At 41.8% G+C, this 21527-nt stretch overlaps 1 protein-coding gene across 7 annotated transcripts in view; it reads right to left on the bottom strand.

The window, feature by feature from the left end:
* The window catches only part of NFE2L2 (NFE2 like bZIP transcription factor 2), a 27441-nt gene extending 5914 nt beyond the window's left edge, over positions 1-21527 (bottom strand). Inside the window, exon 1 of one of the 7 annotated variants that reach the window (XM_080599501.1) lies at positions 21284-21527. In XM_080599501.1, coding sequence (XP_080455627.1) covers positions 21284-21313 — 30 coding nt within the window. In that variant the 5' untranslated portion in view covers positions 21314-21527. Of the gene's footprint in view, positions 1-12670; positions 14068-14140; positions 18450-18668; positions 20484-20553; positions 21169-21283 lie in introns of those variants that run through there. The other 6 variants (XM_080599507.1, XM_080599502.1, XM_080599506.1 and 3 more) reach the window with 6 other exon arrangements.

Genomic DNA, 21527 nt, shown 5'->3' with positions numbered 1-21527 from the left:
TAGAACAATAAGAAAGCTTTTAAACTCTGTATTAAACATGTAGACTCATGTATCCGAGATTTATTCTCTTAATCCTACAAAATTATCCAAATAAGAGATGTCTCTATACGACCTTAAGCGTGTGAACTGATGATGGTTTGGTTGCGGTGGCCCCCACGCAGGCTCACGGAAACTAAGCAATTTGTTACAACTGGTAAAGTGATACACAAACTAGCCAGAGGATAAATACATTCTTCTTTAATACATTATCTTATAGGAAACATGAAACTATAGAATGAATTACGTCACATTAACAAAGTTAAAAAAGACAAAAAAATAGAAATTAAAAAGCTTGCCCGTGTAATTTTTTTTCAGCACCATCTCATGAAATTGTAAAAACTGATTAAAAACATTATAGGGGGCTGTCTGAAGTAGCTATAACCACCATACTGCAAAACACATTTTAAAATATTTATGTTTGATGCTGGTATTAAGTATTAATCTCAAAGATCAACAGAACAGGGCTACGAAGTTGGAGAATAACCTGGTTTCAAACGCACTGCTAGACATAATATCACACTAAAACTAAACACTATTAATAACACTATTACTAAAGATTTGTAGTTTAAAGCTTACTCTAAATTGACATTCTAAGTGCGGTTGGTTTGGAGCTGAATATAAACTCGGTGTCAAATTTTGTTAATCAATTGGGCTCTGTCCATTTTTTTTTTTTTTGAACTGTTTAAGAGCTCAGTATTTTTAAGAGCTGGCATTTGGACTATTCTCTTCTGCAAGGTAAAAAGAACACTCAGAAATCATCAATCTGGATGTTAGCTGATAGAAAATTTTAATACTTGGTAGCCACATTTGTCAGTTGGGTAAATGACAAGAAAATCTAGCTGGTACCTGCGACATTGATTTTTTTGGCATATTTTGTTATTCTTAAAATTACCCTTTAGCAGCAATGCACAAAAAAATGTTTTGTCTTAGGCATTCTTACCGGGTTAGTACACTACAAATAATACAGAATCATCTAGGTTGGAAAAGACCCTCATGATCATCAAGTCCAACCATGAACCTGACCTACCAAGTCCCATCACTAAACTATGTCCCTTAGTGCCACGACCACATGTCTCTTAAACACCTCCAGTGGACTCCTCCACTTCCCTTCTATGAGAAGCAGGAAAAGACCTCAGCTTTGTGTAAGCACTGCTCTGCAACAACGAAAAACATCGCTGTTATCACTGTGACTTTCATCAAAAATCCAAAACACAACAGCTACGAAGAAAATTACCTTGATTCCAGCCAAAACCATGACAGCAGCCCAGCCCATTCCAACACTTGGCCACCCTCTCCGTGAAGAAATTCTTCCTAATGTCCAATCTACACCTCCCCTGGTGACACTTGAGGCCAATTTCTTGCATCCCATCCCTTGTCATCGGAGAAGAGGGACCAACACCCTCCTTGCACATTTCATTTGAACAGAACTTTACTGACCCAGTTAACAGTTCTATACCAACAAAAGATTTAATTTTGCCACCGTATCAAACTAAAACATTCTCTACTCTGAAGAGTATTTTCAAGTAGAGAAGCCAACTGACCTAGGTGTCACGCCATGCTGGCATCCGAAATGACCGCTTCCATACAACAGTTACAGCAAAAAGCTTTAGTGCAGGTGCACATTTGAACCAACCAAGACAGCGTTCTCTTCATTACAAATTCTGTACCATTAACACCCGTATGTACGCGTCACATGAATTATTCCATCAGTTATCAAAAATTACTTTTCTCTAAAATCAGGCAGTTATGTAGAATATCTATGAAACACAATGCAATTCTCAAATCTAAGACATATTTAACATACCTTGCTGGGAGAGACCAAAATTAATGGCCAGCCATGAAGAAGCTGAAATAATTGCAGTGGCTGCCCAAGACAATGTTTGGTCTCTCCAGATTGGCAGGGTAAAATGAACTAATTAAGTTCTGCAGTAATTGGAGATGCTGCAGTATGGTATAGCTTCATTAAGGGCCAGTAGTTTACCAGCTGCTCACTGTCTCCTTCCGCAGCAGATTCAAAACTGTTTCCTAGGCTCAGAGCATTTGCAATATGTTCTGGATAAAACTGCAGGATCTGGATTTTAGGGCTCACTTCTGAATTATTCATTTACAAGGCACCATTATGAATGTGACTCAGAAGATTTGTGCGTGTGTGTGTATAATGCATGAGGCTGTGAATTAAAGGAGCTGTTTTTCTCCGAGTTGCAACAGACTACCGCACAAAAATAGCAGAACTGCTGTGCAGTTTCAGTTTAAATCACAAAACACACAAGCGATCAAAAAAGATGTACAGAAGGCATAGCATGTTTTCCTTAAGAAGAAAAACATGTTGCCTTAACGCAAAACCTTAAGGCACAGCTCCTAGACCCTTCAGCCATGCTACTGGATGCATTCATTAGCAAAATAAGGAGCTCTGGGGGCTGCCTTGTCTGGGGAATGAGAGCACTCCGCAGGCAGCAGTTGGACGAGCAAAATGGTGTGGCTGTACGCCGCCCCTGGAAAGCTACAGCACCGCACTCAGCATTGTCCTGGAATCGAGGGAAGGAAGCAAGCACGCTTGTGTCACTTCAGGACCCAGGGCTGTTGCCTGAGGAATGTCACAGCACTGAGCAACTTGTATCGCCGCCCTTCGAGGCCCCGTATGAAGCTCAGTATCAAACCTCTGGCAAATCTCAGAGCTTTGCTAAGCAGCACCGTGCCTGTGCCCTGCAGAAAGACGCCTGTCAGAAGTATTTTTTTATATTTTAAAAAAACGTATTTCTTCTTGTGGCACTTAGACCAAAAAGGTTTGTTTGTTTTTAATGATCACCTTATAATTGGGAACAAGTCCTGCTGTTTCCAGCTTGGAAAGTTCTACACAGATACAGCATTATTAGCCTTAAATTCTAACAACAGGGCAAGTAATCACTCTTCACATGAATGGGTTGCATGGAGGAAGTGTTCTACTGCTCAGAAAGCTAATATTTAAAATCATCAAACAGCATGTTATATAAATAAAACCTGCCATCTAACACTTATCTATAATTTCAGCCAATGATTTTAGCCCTTTTCAAGAAAAGAAAAAATTCTGGGCGCTACGCCAAAGCCCCAGGTCAAAGTTAATGGAGTCAACATTGACCAGTGATTCACTGATGAGTGACTCACCACCCCCAGCATGAGGTGATGGCAAAGAACTAAAAAAGAAATTGCAGTCTGAAGAAAATATTTTGCAATTTTGTTCCTTCGGCCTCCCACAGCCTTCCACTTCCAGTTATTTCTCAGCCTTGTTGAGAACTCACACACACACAGATGTATCCACATTATACAGGCACCTTGTTTTAGGTTATCACTGAAGCATTTGTAGCCTTTCACCGTGAAAGCATCACAGAAGTGACCGTGTATTTGATGCCCATTATTCTATTATTCCATTATTATCCTATTTAGTGTTTAACTAAAGCCAGTAAGAGGTGTTTTAGTTCTTGCCTGTGCAACAGCTACCCTCTGATTTTTGGATGACTCGACACGAGGTGCTAGGCTCAAGAAGATTCACAGGGTGGGAAACCCCAGCAGAGGTTTGTAGCCCAGCTCAAGTGTGTGCACGAGGAATTCTGTGGAGGATTTACCTGAACAGCAGCTGGCTACTGTACTGTGAAGCCCCGCTCACCACTTCCCTGAATATCCCACGTATTTACTGTAAAGGCGCCAGCAGCCCCTCATGTGACTTAGTCCACAAGTGCCCGTTTGTTCTTTCCTCCGTTGTGTAATTTCTTGAATTGCATCAGAGGAAGTGGTTGTTTTGGCAGGAGCCAAAGGAGGCCCGGGAACGGCCAGCCCTCCCCAGCACGAGGAGGGGGGGTTCGGCCGCACTGCTTCCCCCTGCACCACAGCTCGGCTCCTTCCCCCGAGCCCCAGGGTTCTGAGGGGAAATAAATTAGGGCATTTAATACAAATTCTGCTGCCCAATATTCCTAACCTCTGGGAGAATAACATGTTCTTAATATTTTTCCTGTGCAGACGAGCAGTGATTTTATTTCTAGTGTTTTCTTCACAATTTTGTAAACGGAAGAAGACCGCCTCTCAGCAGAGGAGGACACGCTTTGCTTTCCAGTGATCCACACAAGAGGTGCCTCGTACTCGTGGTTTGCATTTTTGTTCATTTAGTGATATGCTCTTCCCACCACACGGATAGCTTAGTTTGGACTTATAAAGGCAGTTTTAATAAGATAAACATAAATGTTAAACAATTCACATTAAGCCACCATCTGGCCCCCAATGGAAATTTTCATGTTTTAGATTTACATATCAGCATTTGCCATCTGGGCAGAGTCTGTTATACATTTTATGAGAAAATCTCTGACTACATTGTAAAGTTTGACAATTAACTCTTATTGCTCCTAAGAAAACATACTTGCAGTAGGGTAAACAAAAGAAAGGGACCCTGTGTTATTTTGTGTTTTTTTCTTAGACTTACTTTTGTGGTTTAAAACAAAATGCTCATCTTTCCATTTCATGTCTGTTTGGTTTATCTGGCTGGTTTCATTTTTGTTTGGACTATAAGCCACTTACAGGTAGTCAGCAAAGCGGAAACATCCAGCGGCCCAAGTGTCAGCAGAGAAACAATCTGCTATCTCTGACAGAGCTTTCAAACTGTTCACTATCCCCTTAATACAGAGCACATCCACGGGTTTGGCACATTTACATTTTGAAGTCATGCCTTTTGCAATATAAACTGGGACAACGTTAGCAACAGCTCTCACCAGACAAAGACGTTTTTTCTTTCCCATGATCCATTAGCACCTAACTTTAAGAGAAAAAGTCACATACCAGCATGAATAAATAGAAAGAGCAATAGAATTGATGGATATTGCATCCAGCAGGGAGCTCAGAAGAAGATCCCAGAAGGAGCAAGAAAACACTCCTACAGCTTATTCACAAAAAGAGCTTGGCAACATATCACCCATTTTCCATTTGCTTTCCAGAAAGGGAAAGGAACAAACGAAAAGCATGTTAAATTTTTGCTGTATTCAAAACACTGTTTAGGAAGTAAAGATCAAAGTCCAGAAATACTTCAAGAATGAAAGGGAGGAGATTAGGTAACAATGCAAGTCCAAGAGACAGAGCTGGAAGCACTCTTACCACTCAAAAAAGCAGTGGGAGCAATGGCTGAACATCTTCCTTTCACTATGCTCAAGAGGAACTGATTTTGCTGAAGTAGGTTTTGAGGATGATTTATAAATCATTTGATGTTTTCATATGATCTCCAAAATCACTATAATTACCAATTTGTTTTTCTGTATTCCAGATCTTCCAGTCTCACAATTCTTCACTGAGGTAAACTACTTAGTTAATTGCAAGTCAATTACAGAAAAAAATAAAACGGACACACAAGCCCCATGACTCAGAGAAAGCACAGAAAGCAGATAAAGTTATCCCAACACTTTCAGTTTTTACAAACAACAAGTTTTGAAAGCTAACCCAAAATTTTCAATGTCTTACAACTGGAAATATGAAGAATAGAAGTTAATTTGAGACATGAAAAAACAGCACTTAAAAATGGGGAAAAGAATGGCAGAAGCTATTTATGCTGGAGGGCAGAGGGACAATATCAATTTTAGATGTCTAGATTTAGGATTTGGAAACGTGACAGGACAGACAGCTGCCAAAGAATGCCACATGACAGCAACCTGTGATTCGTGAATCCACAAGGTCAAGTCCCTGACCACCCTGCGGAACTGCCTGCTGTCCCACATTCTTCACCAAGACCTTTTTCCAGGCAGCGTAGGGGCAAACTGCATGCTTGGGTAGGGGCGGTCCTTCTTCTGTCCTTCATACCTGTGCCACTAGCACTACTAGTATGCCCAACACTAAACCAATACATCTCAGGCATCGCCTGCTTCAGCTTCTTGATGCCCATTTGTCTTCCTAGCCCTAATTGATCTTTGGCTGCCCTAGAAAGAGTTCGCTGACCAAGATCTATGCTCCAGAAGGCTGGCTTACCTGAAAAAAAATTACTCTAAAAGGATTGGAAAGCGACAGCTTTAAAGAACAAATGCTGTAAGAGAATTTCCATTCCATGTCTATATAAGCAAGCCCATTGAAAAATGCTGGCCATGTTTCTCGCAACATTCTTCTTCCCCAACAGAGACAGATGAAATAAGCTCAGTCCCTGAAACGTAAATGTTTGTACACAAATTTCATTTTCTTACCGAAGAAAGCTCTAGAGTGCTTTGCCAGGCCAGGAACACAAGAAGTTCTGGTATTTCATTAGCTAGAAGTGTTTAGCCTCTGTCCTCTCCTAACATACATCTCGTATTTCAGACTGTAGCTCCCACTGTACTCAAGCAAGCTCTCCTAATAAATGCCAAATCATCAGAATATACTCTTATAAATTAAGTCACTTGAAAAACTACTCTGCTAGATTGCCCAGCATTCTTAAGAAAGCTTCAGAGAGTGTTGTCTTGGGATTCTTCTGACACGGACCAGGAGAGGTTCAGACCGGCAGGCAGGACAATCTGCCTCCACAAGCGATACTTGGCCACTGCCCCTACACCACCCCGGGCCCTGCCACCCTCCCAACCCTTGCTCCAGAAATAACTCCTCTGAGAAGTGGATGATTTATATATTTCACCTGAAGTGCCTTCTTCCAGGAATGGTATCAACACAGGCAATGATTGTAAGACCTGGTTTTGCATACAGCTGTAAACGTGATAGCTTTCCCATGTGATACATGCTATTGCAAGCAAGCTTTCCAAACCGCCAGGAACAAGACATACCTCATATATTCCCCAACAGTTGTGAAAATACAGCTAGCTTTCTTTAAGCCTAACGAACGTAAAACAAGCAAGAATGCAACTGCCATAAAGAATAGCTGTTTTAGGATGTTTATGGTCATTAATGCATAAGCCAGGCCTACCTTCATTCTAACCCCAAAAGCTGCAAACTCCTAATGCAAGCAGTAGAGCAAGACCACATGTGACAAAAATCACATCACAAAGACAGCAAAGAGAAGGAGAAGGGACATAAATAGCAGTTTACTTCAACAATAGCTTTCTTTTCTGCAAAATCCATCCACCCCCACCTCCATGCCCCTCCTTAAAACATTGAACGTGCACAGAAGGCCGCCGGCACCCCTCCACAGCCCAGGGCCGAGCAGCAGGAGGAGTGGTGGCATCCTCCTCTCCAGGCCATCTGTCTCCATGATCACAAACACATACACACATCCTTTGCCCCCCCATGCCTGGTCGGCCCTGAGGAGGCCATTTCAGGTACAACAGCTGAGGGAATTCTTCCTCAGTGCTACAGATCTCCTTGCTGGAGGCTTTGGTACTCTCTTGCATGCTCCAGAAGCATCTGTGTTTTTCTAAGTTATCTAATCAATTTTTAGAAAGTAGCTTTACATTAATTGTGTTTAATATAGAGGATGTGGTTTCCAGGGGCTGAATTATCCCACCACTGATCATTCCTCAAAATCTTAAAAATTTCAGGAAAAAAAATAGTCCAAGCACACTCATTTCTATGGCTTGCACCATGCAGAGTCTTACTCTGATATCACTACTTATTTTGTTTGTATAATATCGGATTTTTTAAAGTTATTCTCTAGTATTCATGGCCAAATCTGTCATGCATTCATTCTATCCCCCTATTTCTGGCCTAGCCTAAAGGAAAAGGCAGAGTGAGGTCTAATGTTGTAAGCTAATGACAATGAACTTTTCTTACTAAATCTAACCGTGTCCATATTTATAAGTACTACCCTGGGTACTAAGCAAAAGCCAAAAATGGTTATGGGTGTCATCCAGATTCTTCAAACTTCATCCTAAATCTCTTGGAGTCCCAGCCTGCTTTCTGGAACATCAGTGTGTAAAGCAATGAATCTGACATGTCCTCTTTGCTCTGCTGTTTCAGTCAGATGGCTTCCATTCTTCCCTTTTCCCCTTCAGATCATAATTACATTGCGTTAATCTAAATTTCACTTTTCTGCAGTGTATTTGGCTGGCATACCAGTGTTGTTGCCCCCCTACTCAAATTGTGAACCCCTTTCAACTTAACAGAGCCATTTACTTGCAATTTCTTTACTCTTTCACCAGCAGCATTACAAAATGATTAAGTCAATAAGCACACAAAGTATGTATACAAGTTACAATCCATTGCACAAGTTGCATAATGAGGCTGGGAAAAAAAATGGGATTGTTTTATAAAAGAGTGGGTTAGGCTGTGTATTTGTTTTTACATGCTTGATCCATCAACAAAACTCTGCTCTGCTGCCCCAGCAAGTAAAATGAGTGATTCTGTTGTGGCTTAATTTCTAGCTGCTGTCTAATCACCATGTACTGCACCACGTAACCCCATTTTGAAAGACATTCAAATAGCAGCCAGCCAGAAGCCTTTTTCATTTCAGGAAAAGCTGGTCCTAATAGCTTTCCTTTTTTTCTCCCAAGTTAAAAACTTTATCGTAAAAAAATGGCAATTGCTGGATTTTCTCATTTATACAGCAAAAATATCCTTAACAGGCAAACAAATATAAAAGTAACAAATAATGTAAAAAAATAAACAGCATCTGAAAGTACTGCTGATCTTTCAACCATAGTAACAGAGAAGCCTTTGTGTCCCGATTCATTTTGTATATGGAACCTACAGTACTTGGAAAACAATTACTTGTTAAATGATTATCTTCAAGCTATCCTGCTGTTCCCAGCCAGGCATGTACTGTGAGCGGACACTGCCACAGGCTACTCAGTAGTTTATCTAGGAGAGGATTTGCTTACAATAATGGCTCAGTCATCTGGGAAACCCGACCCAGTCAAATTATAACATGCTCTTATGTCCAATGAAACTAATCAGGAAGAAAGAAAACATAGACACAAACGGAGAAAAGAACCTAATTAAACTGTAAATAACATTTATAAGGTTGTATTAACCTCAGGTTATAAACTATTAGCCACTATTTTGCTTTCACTAGAATTACATTTTTTGGAAATGTGTGTTTCAAGCCAAGCATGAGAACACAGTATCTGTTATGGGTCAAAATATTCTCAAGGATTACTTACACACTTTCTTGAGCTGTAAGTTTTCACTCCAATGCAATCTTACTGTTAGGCCCACACTGAGCTGTCATTTTGCTGATGGCTGGGCAAGTTATGGGGACAGGCACCAGATGTGTTTTTACAGCTACACAACAGCCTGGATATGGAAACTGTAAGCTCTAGTGTAACAAGAAGCTTGTCTCACCAAGTTTCCCTCCAGTAATCTCACAAGCAACTTTGTCATTGTTTATGTGCCAAACTACAAGGGCAAGCAACTGGGATATCTGCAAGGGTTAGAAAAGGGGGTTCACTAACTGCACTGCCAGTACACATCCACCATCCCTCCTTCAGACATCGACCCCGTAGGGCTGCATCACAAAAACTCCTCCATGCTTCCAAACCCAGCCGACAAGGAAAGAACAAGGATGCCTTCAAACTCAGAGAACTCACCACACAAACAGCTCATCAACCTAGAAGTCATGTCTTTATATATGACATGAATACGAGCCTAAGAATAAAAAGTAATAATTCAAAGGTAAACAAAAAATCAGAGATTGTTCTACATAAAAAATACTCCATTAAAAGAACATTAATGAGGCACTGTACACTTTTAAGGACTAAGCAACAAAAACATTAAATGGACAGAAAGAAACCTGCCACAACTAACAGGATCCCAGTACCCTATTTCTGAGGCAGGACTGGTCTGTCACCCTCATCCTCAGAGCAGCCTGCAGGAGTAGCCTGGACACAAAGTGAGAACTTGGGCTGTTCTATCGGGACTGGTAATTCCGAAGTCAATTCACTGCTTTGGAAATTACCAAGATGTTCTCTGTGATCTCAGATGACTTGTACAACAGTACTCCCCAATGGCACCCAAGTCTGACCAGACCCACTTTCTTTATTGCCTTCCCAGTTCAAAGCTCTACATTGCCCTTGTCTTGTTGCTTCTTCCTTTTTATATTTAACATACAGTTCCAGAAAACGTGTCGATCGGTACACAGTAATGCCCAGCGTGCCCGTGCATAGCAGACAGTAATGCTCAGCACCCACATGGTTACTCTGCTGCAGAGGCGTTGAGCTGCACCGTGCTCCATACACAGCACCCCACATCTGGCGGTGCTTCAATGCCTGCCTCCCACTGAACTCTGTGGGGCACGGGTACAAAACACCTTTGTGGGTCAGAGCCTTGCAACTGATGTGCACTCTTCACATCCATCATCTGTGCTGATAGTGAATGCTGGGAATTTAGCGTCAGCGCATACTGCGCGTAGAGAAATAAATAGGGCCCAACATGGCAACCACGTATTTCTGATTACCTTTAAGCATATGATGGAGGGAAAAGTTCAGCTCATTGAACTCACTTTTTTGGGTGTTCAAATATACTTGAAAAGGCAGTTTAGTTTCTGTGAGGGAATAAAAACACAGAAAAGGCCAAAATACATTGCTATGCAACTGCTCACCACTGGGAACAACAGGATCGTGACAGATTTGAGAAAGGGAGCCCAGCATGGCAAGCTTTTCTGTGGTAACACTTTACCTTTCCAACAAAGTAATTCACGGTTAAATGGTGTATTTGACACCGTGCACAACCTTCATTAATGACACACTGAAGTTTCAGTAAATAACAATATAGCCCAACTGTGTGCTGATGACCAAAAATGCATTCTCCAAGTTTACAAAACATCATAGAAATCACGATTAAATTTGCATGAAAGGAGTTAGTACAGCTTTCCCCCCCCCTTCAGCCACAGAGATACATGACAGGAACTGTTTTCCCACAGAATGAGGCAAGGATGTGTTTTATTTGCTCGTTTTCTTAAGCACTGTCATTCATATCTCTCTCAACAAAAAGCAATCCTCGAAAAATCATTAATCCCTATGAAGGTTTCAGAAAACTCTTTCAACCTGAAGGTCTTACACAGTTAAACAACTAAAACAAGAAAGGCCGAGAAGGGCCACCATGCCACATGTCCCTGTGACGATTTATCATTTTTGAACACAAAGATGGCTTTTGCTTAAAAAACGTAAACACTGAGGAACTGAACAACACCGTATAAGAAAGTAAAGCTATCTGTGCTGTGCAATCCACCCCTCACTTTTTAAATTCCTGTGTAGTCCTCACATTATAAACTCTGAAAGCAAAAAGAGCTAATTCATCTTCCAGGACATGAACCAGAAAAGGTAAACGGTTTTAAAACTCTTACCAAATACTATAAACACAATAATTCTTCATGCCCTCAAAGAACAACAACCACCCCCCCCCCAAACACAGCCATCGATAATTCTGTCCTTCCACCCAGACCAACATCTCACTGGCTCACAGCCCATACAGCAAGCTTTAACAGGGCTGCCTCCTTCAGCCTTCTGATCAAATAGACAGATGTACCTGAGAAACCAAGGTGGGTGTCAATCCCTGACACATTTTGCCTCACACCCTCTACCAGCAGCTACAATGACCAAAACAAGACTGTTTATCTTGAATAATAAACGTATCGATACACCTCTACCACCTATAAGCAAACATGCTCCTGATTAACAAACATTAAATATTTGGAAGGATGAAGGGCAGAGGAGATAGCTATTCAGCTTGCAAGAATATTACAGAAAATCAAGAACTTTTAAATTCAAAGCCACTCAGTGTTGCCTGTTAAACATTTATTTTTAGTTGATAACTGGGTTTGTTATCTGAAAAAAAAAAAGAAATGATCTTTTGGACATTTATAAAGCAAAATATTTACATAATAAACGTTAACTTAGTTAAAACCTTAAGCATGTGCTGGTTGGCTGCTCTATACAAACAGTTTGGAGGGCAACACAGAGCATTTTAGATATTTTCTAGAGCTGCAAAGTTTTATCTCCCATGCCCACAAGCTGCAGCCTGATAAGGCATTCCACTGCAGCTTCTGAAAGGAGAATGTTGAACTCTGATAAAGAAGACAGGTTGCCAAGAGAATTAGGGAGAGTGCTAAACTTCCTTTTTCCTTCAGAAAAGTACTACACTTTCAATTATTCTGTATCCAATGAAGTAGCATAGTAAATCTTTTATCCTGTAACAAAAGCAAATAGTTGAAAACAAACTATTTTCATATCCTTGGCTTAAGCATCCAAACTATATGCGTCCTTTCCCCTCCAGCTGCATCATCACAAAAAAAAATTACTGAAGTTTAGATCAAATGCCCTTGTGAATTCTTTCACATCTCCTGTAACGTGAGCCGAAGATACCTTTTCTCTGCTCTCTGTTCCTCTACTCTGCCATCACAGTATTCCCAGTTCAGCACAGAAAGAGGCGGTGGTGAGTCAAGGCAGAGCCGTCCCAACAGCAGACCAACCCCAGAGACAATGTTCAAAGTTCTTAATTCATTCCATGTGTTCCTTCTGTTTTCCTGGCTTTGTAGAAGAAGGACCTTCTTCCTTACAGCTGGGGGTTCAAGGAGGTATCTTACCCATTTTTGTCTCTAAGTTTCTGCATGCCAACTTCTGCAGCTGGGCTTTGGGGTAAACTACACTAACGGCATTTGAGCAAGACATGTTTTTTGTTGTAAAAGTCACTCTAACCAGCATAATAAAATGAAAAGGAGATCCTTAACAACGATCCCATTTTGATGGCAGAAGGGGTTGAGAAGAAACAGACTTACCTTGCTGCCTCTGAAGAAAGTGTTTAATCTCTAACGGCAGGGTGAAACATCCCTGCACACTGCAGGCATATCTATCAGCAGCTGAAGGGCAGCAACTGGCTGCTGTGTCAAATAGAAAATAAGTAACTGTCCTGTATATCTGCCGCCAAACCGGAGTTCTTATGCCAAGTCCCCCAGTTAAACAAAATAAGTTTATTTAGCAGCCTGTTTCTATAATCAGCGTTTACAGGTGACTTTTTCTGGTAGAAATTACAGAAGATTTAATTGCTTTCCAGATATAATTGAAATCCATTTGTTAAGCAAAAAGGAAAAAATGCAGATCACTTGAAACAAATGAAAACATGGAATTCAAAGAAAGTGTCAGGTTTGGATCTCAAACAGTTTTCAGTCTTTGACCAAAACACTTTACTTCCTTATGCCTCAGTAAGTACTGGGAAAACCAGATTGCAGCAAACTGCCAGTTAAAAAAAAAAAAGCAAGACTACAATTTTTCTACACCAGAATTAATTCAGACAATGAGAGACTGTTATCTTGTTAGGGTAAATCATTACTCATGAAGTCAGATATTAAGTGTTAATTCTGTCATTACTACTTGAATTTTGTAAGACCTTGTTCATCATCTCTGCCACATACACGCACAATTTATCAAAAACTCTCATCCCAAGCTTCATTTTGAATTTAAAATAATTCTATGGCTCTAATCCTAGCAGCACACCATTTTTCAGAATAATTTAAAGTACTTCAGTGATTTCTTGTATCTCCCTTAACAGTTTCATTATTTAATTAGATTCCATTCTTCAGTTTACCAGCAAAAAGAAACAGAGATGATGAGAGATATCTAGAGATGTTCACACTGGTTATCAGATGAGCAAGGATTCCCAAGTGGAATTCGTGCAGACTATATTCTTAAAGTGGCAGATTGCAAAGGATCACAAATCAAGCCGGAAAACACTCCACAGAACCACAGAAGTCCAGAGTCACAATAACTTATACTAGCTGAAGAATTAACCCAATAATCCTGTATTATATTCTAGTTCAAATAGCCAAAACAAATTACGAAGTATAGTATCAGAAGTTACTGTGCTTCGGCATACAAAGGTATGAGACACCTAAACATCCTTATCCTTAAGTATCTTAAATCATACTTGTTTCAGAAGTTTCAAGTTTTTTGTTTTGTTTTAAAAAGTATCAGCAGAACAATCTCCCAGAAATTCCACAGCTGACGCACAGACCTGCTCGAGGCCCACCTACAGCAAAAAAAAAAAATGTACCAATAAAACTCAGCATTATAAAACAGCTTTAAGCAAACGTGCCCATGCACCTCACATTAAATAAATCACAGACGACCGCACCAGGGCCTACAGTACACTTAATGGCTGCATTATCTGCACTGGGATGTATCTGTCACTACTTCTGCGATACTGGTGAAGACGAGCATTAGTGTAAGAAGCTAGCGTGGGGTGCACTCACCTTGACAACATGGCCTCTGCTGCTAAGGTTCCTATGTTCTCATTCTGTTGATGAAGCTCCTGGAAATCTGTTACCCAGCTGAGCTGCATCAGCCTGCAAAGCTGCCTACCCAACCCCGCCACCCACTTTTGCCCCTCACTTTATTACCCAACTGACTGGGGAACTTGTGTCTGGTCATACAACTGCACACGATCTAACTGGAAATACCCTGTTTTAGGACAGAATTCACCCTTCTTACCCAACAGGGCACAACTCAAGGACACAATTCCTGAAGACAGAAAGAAGAAATGGCCGAGTGCCTGGGTGAAGCAGAAGCAAACACCAGCTGTGGAGCAAAGGCCGCCATTTTACGTGGGACCAGCAGACTCGCATCAGCCACGTGCTGCCTGTGAATTCGCGGCAGGGATCTTCAAACAGCCAAAGCAGTACAGGAATTGCTCCACTCTAATTATAGCAGTAAGTAGGGAGATACTAATTTTACCCCAAGGGTTCAAACAAGCAACCCTCCTGGGGATCTTTTTATCATAGCTCTTTATGGCTTCACACGGTGATGACCTGAGCAGGAAGCAAATCGAAGTCATGGCAACTTTTCATGTAACTCAGTCGTAGAAAAGTAGCTGCTTCAGTATTTAATGGGAATTAATTTCAAACACAGCAAATAGGCACACCCTTAATCACAAAACAAACTTCTCAAAGGCAGGCTATCAACCAAGCTCCTTCTGAGTCAATTTCTCAAGTATGCAAACTTTGTTTTGCAAGCGGTCTCCACGAGTGGGTTTTTTCATACTTACAAGAGACAGCATGTAATACTAATACAGCAAACAGCAATAAAACTTTGAAACTGCAAGACAGAGGTGAGGCCAAGGGAGAAAAATTTGTTATCTTTACATTTCATAGCCATACAGAAGATACTTCCTTAAAAGGTTTGAAAGCGATCATTTCAAACTGATCATACACAACTTGTTGCTAAAACACCAAACTTAAGAGAAGTTTTTCCTCTCCTCTTTTTTAATTTCACTGCTCATAATAATACTGCAGAAGTAGGACTAAAAATCTTAATACTCTGCAAAACAAGTGCAAAGTTGGGTGGTCTCAACTCCCTCACTACTGTAATAGCATCAACAACAAAGACAATTATTGAAGTGATTTAGTTTAGCTGGAAAGATAGAAGACATTAACAGTCACTTACACTGCTTTTCCAATTACTTTACTAAAAATAAACATTATTTTATATTCCTTCTTCCCAGTATAAAAACTGCAGCTAATCAGGCCAAAATCAGAAATCTAAACTAAGTTAATGAAAGACTTCAAACAGATCTGTAGTATATTAATTGCACCCGCTATTTTTCTCAAATACCATCTTGCCAATCCGTATTTGCGCTGGGGATTACCATTACACCACGGAGGAGCAGTTATACTCTGCTGGTAAAACAATGCTAACTTAACTTTAAGAGCTCTTAATACTCTTATTAGCTCCTATAAGTTTTCCAACATTTCTGTGGTCAACATACTGAAATATTTTAACTCTTTTAAACTGAATATTAAAGTAGAAATTAGCAGCCAAACACAAAGCTCATGTATAAACACAACACATCCATGCAAAAGTCAGTATCTGTTACAGAAAACTGACCAAATATTTTACGAAGAATTCAAAAGGGCTGAAGACAGAAAACAGAACATGCTTCATAACATGAAGACAAATCCTCTTCTCTGAAGGAGTCAGATACATGAAACATTTTTCTCCTTACTTGACGTTGTTATATATTTCTTGGTTATCCAAATTAATATTTAAATATATGGTGCCAGTTTTGATTCTGAGAGACTGCTTCTATTTGAAACAAGCACTGATGGGCTATGTATATCATGGTAAAACTAAATGAATATTAAAATGGCATACTCTGCTTACTCTGCTGGGAAAGGTATTTTTCTTTTTTTTTCCTTTCTAAAAGCGGTAAAGAAAAATCTTAAAATTTGTATCTAAAAACCTCCACAGCAAAGAAATCCAGGGACAGAACTACCCCTGTGCTTGCCTGAGTACTGTGCTACATGGAGTACCAGCACTGTTCTTACACCGTAGAAAAGCTCGCACACTATCCCATTAGTTAGCGAGTACTACTACTGCTTTTCCTGTACAGAAAGCAGGTACTGGGTAGGAAAGAAAAAAGTAAACAACGACTGTCTTTACTTGAATTGCAATTGCCCATGTCTCTTTCAAATAAGCCTTTCATGTTTTAACAGTTTTATACACTACAGATAATTTTGCTGGCTTCATTTCTTATTGGATGCTTTAATTGTTTACCTTCATCAACAAATATGCCATAAAGCTATTATTGTTGAGCAACCCTGAACAGGATTTCAGTTTACCACTGTATATCAGTCATCTCTGGATAACACAGCATTAAAGTCATGACTTCCAACTACTCCCACCAGACTTCTCATTGGTTTATGGAAAAAGACTTGCGCAAGTAGCAGATGAATTGTTTCCAAAACCAGTTAAACTAGATTATTGCAGAAAAACAACTAAGCTGACCAATGTGTTGTATTTTCCCTTCACCGTAAGTTGAATTCCATAGCACAAAGTCCAACTTGGATATAATACCCGGTAGCAGAAAAAGCAGTTTGAAGTCAGTTCAGTTAAGTTCTCTAGGAATGTGTTGTATTAGAATAACAGGTTACTTAGGGTTGGAATGAGGTGGAAGCCAAAACAAACTCTAACTAGGTGATTAACCTGGAGACTCTGGAGGGCTTTTTGCTGGCTGGAATTCAGCCACAGCAGCAGGGGATTAATATTTAATCCATGCCAACAGGTTACTGCCTAGACTTGTTCTGCACTAACCTCAGCCAGCACAATTACTGTAAAGACATCACACTTTCACAAATTTGCCTAATTTTAGTGAATGGTTTAGTCACCTTAGAGCTTATCTTTATTAATTTCAAAGAAAAAGGGAAAGAAGCAATGTTCTAGATACAAAAACTGAACAAACTCCTCCTTTTCAATGAATGATACATCTAGTGTTATAAACACGCACACAGTATCATCTACTCTTCTGAATTTTCTAGATTTCCTTCTCCCCTGTGTAAGCTCACCCTTTTCTGGACCTGCAGTCAACTTCTTTCACCCTCCTTCAAAAAAAAAAAATCAATGCACTGCAAGCATTTTTCAATGACAAATTGTAGCAGGATTTGCTGTTTTGGGGCTTGTTTACTTTGAGGGACCAAATCTAACAAAATTTGACTACTATATGTAGGAAGAAATGATATTAACCAAGAATACAAGTTGCTTTGAATGAGAAATCAAATTAAGAAGCATTACATTTATCTCCTTCCACTTCTAGAATAGAATCATAGAATATCCCGAGTTGGAAGTGACCCACATGGATCATCAAGTCCAACTCCTGAAGTTGGACTAGTGTTCCTCATCATCTCACAAACCCCAGCATATTCCACAAAGGTATCAGAGACTTCTTTAACAAAGTACGTTCAATATGCTATTGCTACACTAATTTTAGTCAGGACCATAGAAGTAGCACTGCCCATAAGCCAGGCAGTATTTTGCTTTGCAAATTTAAGATACAGAGCTTGAGGAAAAAAACTAGGAGAAACCAAAACGGTATTCAAGGGCAACACCACCTATAATAATCTAACATGATTTTCACAATATCCTTGGCTTTCAGTAGTATATATAGCCTGCTGCATTCTTACTTAGGATAAATGTTGTACCATCTTTGTTTTCTCAATTAAAAAAAAGTTATGGACAGAGAGACAAAATTTATTCTTGCCCATAAATGCTGGTGAGAAACGTACACAAACCTTCCTAACCACCCACACAGTCCTATAAAAACGTCTAAAGTTCTTTAAAGCACACGAAATCATCCAGCTGCTCTCTGCTTATACTGAATGTTCTTTTTCGTTCCAGTTTGGTCTCTTCCACATATTTTTCAAGCAAACTTCCAAAGCCAAAGTCTTCTCCAACTTTGGGTTCTAACCACAAGCTTCTTCATGTCTCATTTTCCGACGCAGCTAATTCCTTGTGCTACCACCAATTTCCAATATAACTGTAAATTCTTAGCTCATTTCAAAGAGAGCATGCAGAAGAGCGTCCATATGATGGACGTTTATTACAGTAACAAAAAATACCCAATTAGTTGTTCTCCTGAAAGAATTGCCATGGTCATCTCCTATTATTCTACATTCGTTTCAGCTAAACATAGTACATTGCATTACATCTACCACTAGTTTAACTGAAAGACATTGTTTTGTGGGTTTTGCAGAAACCTTTTTTGGTGCAGCATCACACCATGGTTAAGCACATAAGAACTGACAGTGTCTGAATAAATGCATTCATAGTTAGGACAGAACTTGTGATACTCTCATCTACCTCCTCAGCCACACTTGTCTGTAATTTTAAGAATCACAGAATCATTTATGTTGGAAAAGACCTTTAAAACCATTAACTCCCACCATCCACACAACAAGTCCGCCACTAAACCATGTCCCTAAACACTACATCCACCTATCTCTTAAATACCTCCAGAGGGGTGACTCCCAGCACCTCCCTTGGCAGCCCACTCCAATGCCTAACCACCCTTTCCGTGAATACGCTGATACCCAATCTAAACCTAAACCGCCACTGGTGTAACTTGAGGCCTTTGCCTCACATCCTATCACTTGTCACCTGGGAAAAGAGGCCAACACCCTCCTCACAATCACAACCTCCTTTCAGTAGAGAGCAATGAGGTCCCCTCTCAGCCTCCTTTTCTCCAGACTAAACAGCCCCCATGCCTTCAGTTCCTTCAGAGATAACAACAAAAAATTGAGGTATTTTTCCATACTGAAATGTGTCTACAAACATAGATGGATAGTTAGATATTTCTACTGATATCTTCATCTATCAACAGATGCTTCTATTCAACTTTGTTACCAAGAAACAACAAAAAAAATCAAAGGCTTGTTGCCAGGCCTGAGCAACACACTTGTTTGTCATTGCCTGCATAATCTGTGTCATGTGGAAACGATAGGCCATTAGGGAGTCAAAAATAAACCCATGCACTTGACAGCTTAATGTAGCACATCATAAAAACGTGGGTGTAATACCTGCTTAAAGCCCTCTAGACTGAAGAGATCACTAACTGCACTAGAGACTCTTTGGGCAGTTCTGTAGGTAGAAAAACCCTAAATATATATACTCAATTACTTGCTTACTTGGTTATGTCATACATTTGGTGTTACTTCAGTGTAAACGCAGCTCATAGCTTCATTCTTTGTGTTTCTTTTTGCTCTGTTCTTCTCACAAGGCTCAGGACTGAATGATAACTGATGAGCTTGTTGCTCTGTTACAAGGTTGAAAGCAGCAGGCATAGCAATTTTGGTAAGTTCAGGTTTACTGAAGAGGGAAACTACTACTATGAGAACATAATAGTTTTGCAAACTTGGTTTGAAACATCTTGACACACGTTCCTGTGTTTTTTTTTTATTATGTGTTTTGACACCTGCATTACTAGTGTGTACTAGGCAACATCCCATTTCACCTCAGCACGTAGAGATGTGCCCTATTTACAGGAAAAGCACTACAACAAAGGAGTATTCTCCCCCAAGGGTATTGCAGGCAACAGTTGTGCTAACTCCCGCTGAGGCGTCTAGCAAAAAGTAGTGATATTACATTCTGGTTACGGAGCTAGAGAAGTCCCAGGCCTCCACGTTCACCTTCACTGCTATGACAACTGCTGCCAGGCACACGAAAGACGAAGGGCCTGCACGGTGTTTGTAGTAGTACACACCCCTCCCAGTCAACGGCTCGCCACATCTGAAGGACTAAACACGGTGTTCCCTGTCTTTCATTCTAAGGGAACAATTTATGAGAAAATATATTTGAATTCCCCATTTAACAAACACATTTTAAGTTATAGCTAAAAGAAGTTAATCCATTTACCACCCAAAAAATACACTGCTTTTTCAGAATGGATTTGAGAGGAGAAGCCACCAGCTGTTGAGCTCAAGGAGGAAAATCGTAACAGGTGGCTCTGTAAAGAGTTTGATAAACCAGGCAAATGAGTGACAAAGTCTAGGTGTGCTGGCAGAGAAGTCCTGGTAGATGGGGCAAGGTGATACAAAAGCAGGTACATGGCAATCAGCAGCATCAAGATTTTCTCAGAAGTGAGAACAAACTTGCTGTGGCTGGATGGTATGGGCAAGAAGAAATTCATGGGGAACCCAGCCCATGAGTTTGACTTTTGTTGTTGTATATTCCCAGAAGCCACTGAGGGAAGGCGGAGGCCCGGGCTGTATCAGGTGGGGTTACAGAAACCTGCTGGCAGGTGGAACTGCTGTGGCTGAGGGCAGGCAGTGGTATTCAGTGAGCTGCATGGGGTTCACATGGCACTGTTAAGGAGATGCCACATGTAGGAACTACTCACGTTATCCTAAAAGCAGGGCAGACGGTATGCTGGAAGCACATTTGGTGTTACAAAGCACTGTGCAGCACCTACTGTACAGATATGTGCAGAAGGAACCTCAGGGCTCTCGAGTTCCAGGTTTGCAGTACTAAAGAGGAAGACCACTCAAGCTGCAGTTGCTAGCACCCATCGTTAGACCAGACACTCGCTGATGGGGTCCACTGCCTGACCCCAAGCCCAAGAAGACGACCAGGGGTCACACAAGCTGACCTCTCAGCTCCATCTGCCTCCAGCGTGCCACACGGTGCCGCCCAGGCTGCAGGCCGGGGTGCAAGCCGCGGTGCCCTGGGTGCTGTCCCCGGTTGGACCAGACGATCTCACAGCTCCTTTCCGACCCCAAAGCGCCGCGAGAAGGCGCCGGGCACGCGTGGGCTCACACACACGAGGGCAGCCCCTCGGCTCCAACCGCTGCCCCCCGGCCGTGCCGCTTACGGGCTCCTTACCGGGCATCCCGGGGGGAACGGGCGGTCGGTCGGGGCCGCCCACGCAGGTCGGACAGACGGACGGACGGACGGACAGACAGACCTCGGGGGGGGGAAGGGGGGGCTGTAAGCTCTGCGGTCCCGCCCCCGCCGTGACTCAGCGCGGCCCGGGGCGGGGCGGTGCCATGTGCTCCGCCGCCCGCGTGACCGCCCCGCCCCGGCCCCCCCGGTACCCCCCGGTCCCCGGCGCGGCCCCGCTCCCGCCTCACCTGGGCGGCGGGCGGCCGCTCGATCTCCATCGCGCGGGGGGAACCGGCGGCGGCGCGGGCACGGGGAGAAGGAGGAGAAGGGAGCCGGTGCGGTGCGATCGCGGCTCGGCCGGCACCGCCCGCCCGATCGCTGCGGCGCCCTTCGGGGACGGGGGCGGCCCGGGCCGGGCAGGGTAGGACGGAGCCGGGCCGGGCCGAGCCGAGCCGGGGGCCACCCCCCGCTCCGCCCCGCCGCGGCCCGGCC

This window comes from Anser brachyrhynchus (genome assembly GCF_964034855.1).
Source record: "Anser brachyrhynchus genome assembly, chromosome: 7".
Classification (NCBI taxonomy): domain Eukaryota; kingdom Metazoa; phylum Chordata; class Aves; order Anseriformes; family Anatidae; genus Anser; species Anser brachyrhynchus.
Note: the sequence above shows the minus strand (reverse complement) of the source record. Positions and strands in the feature narration are given on the sequence as shown.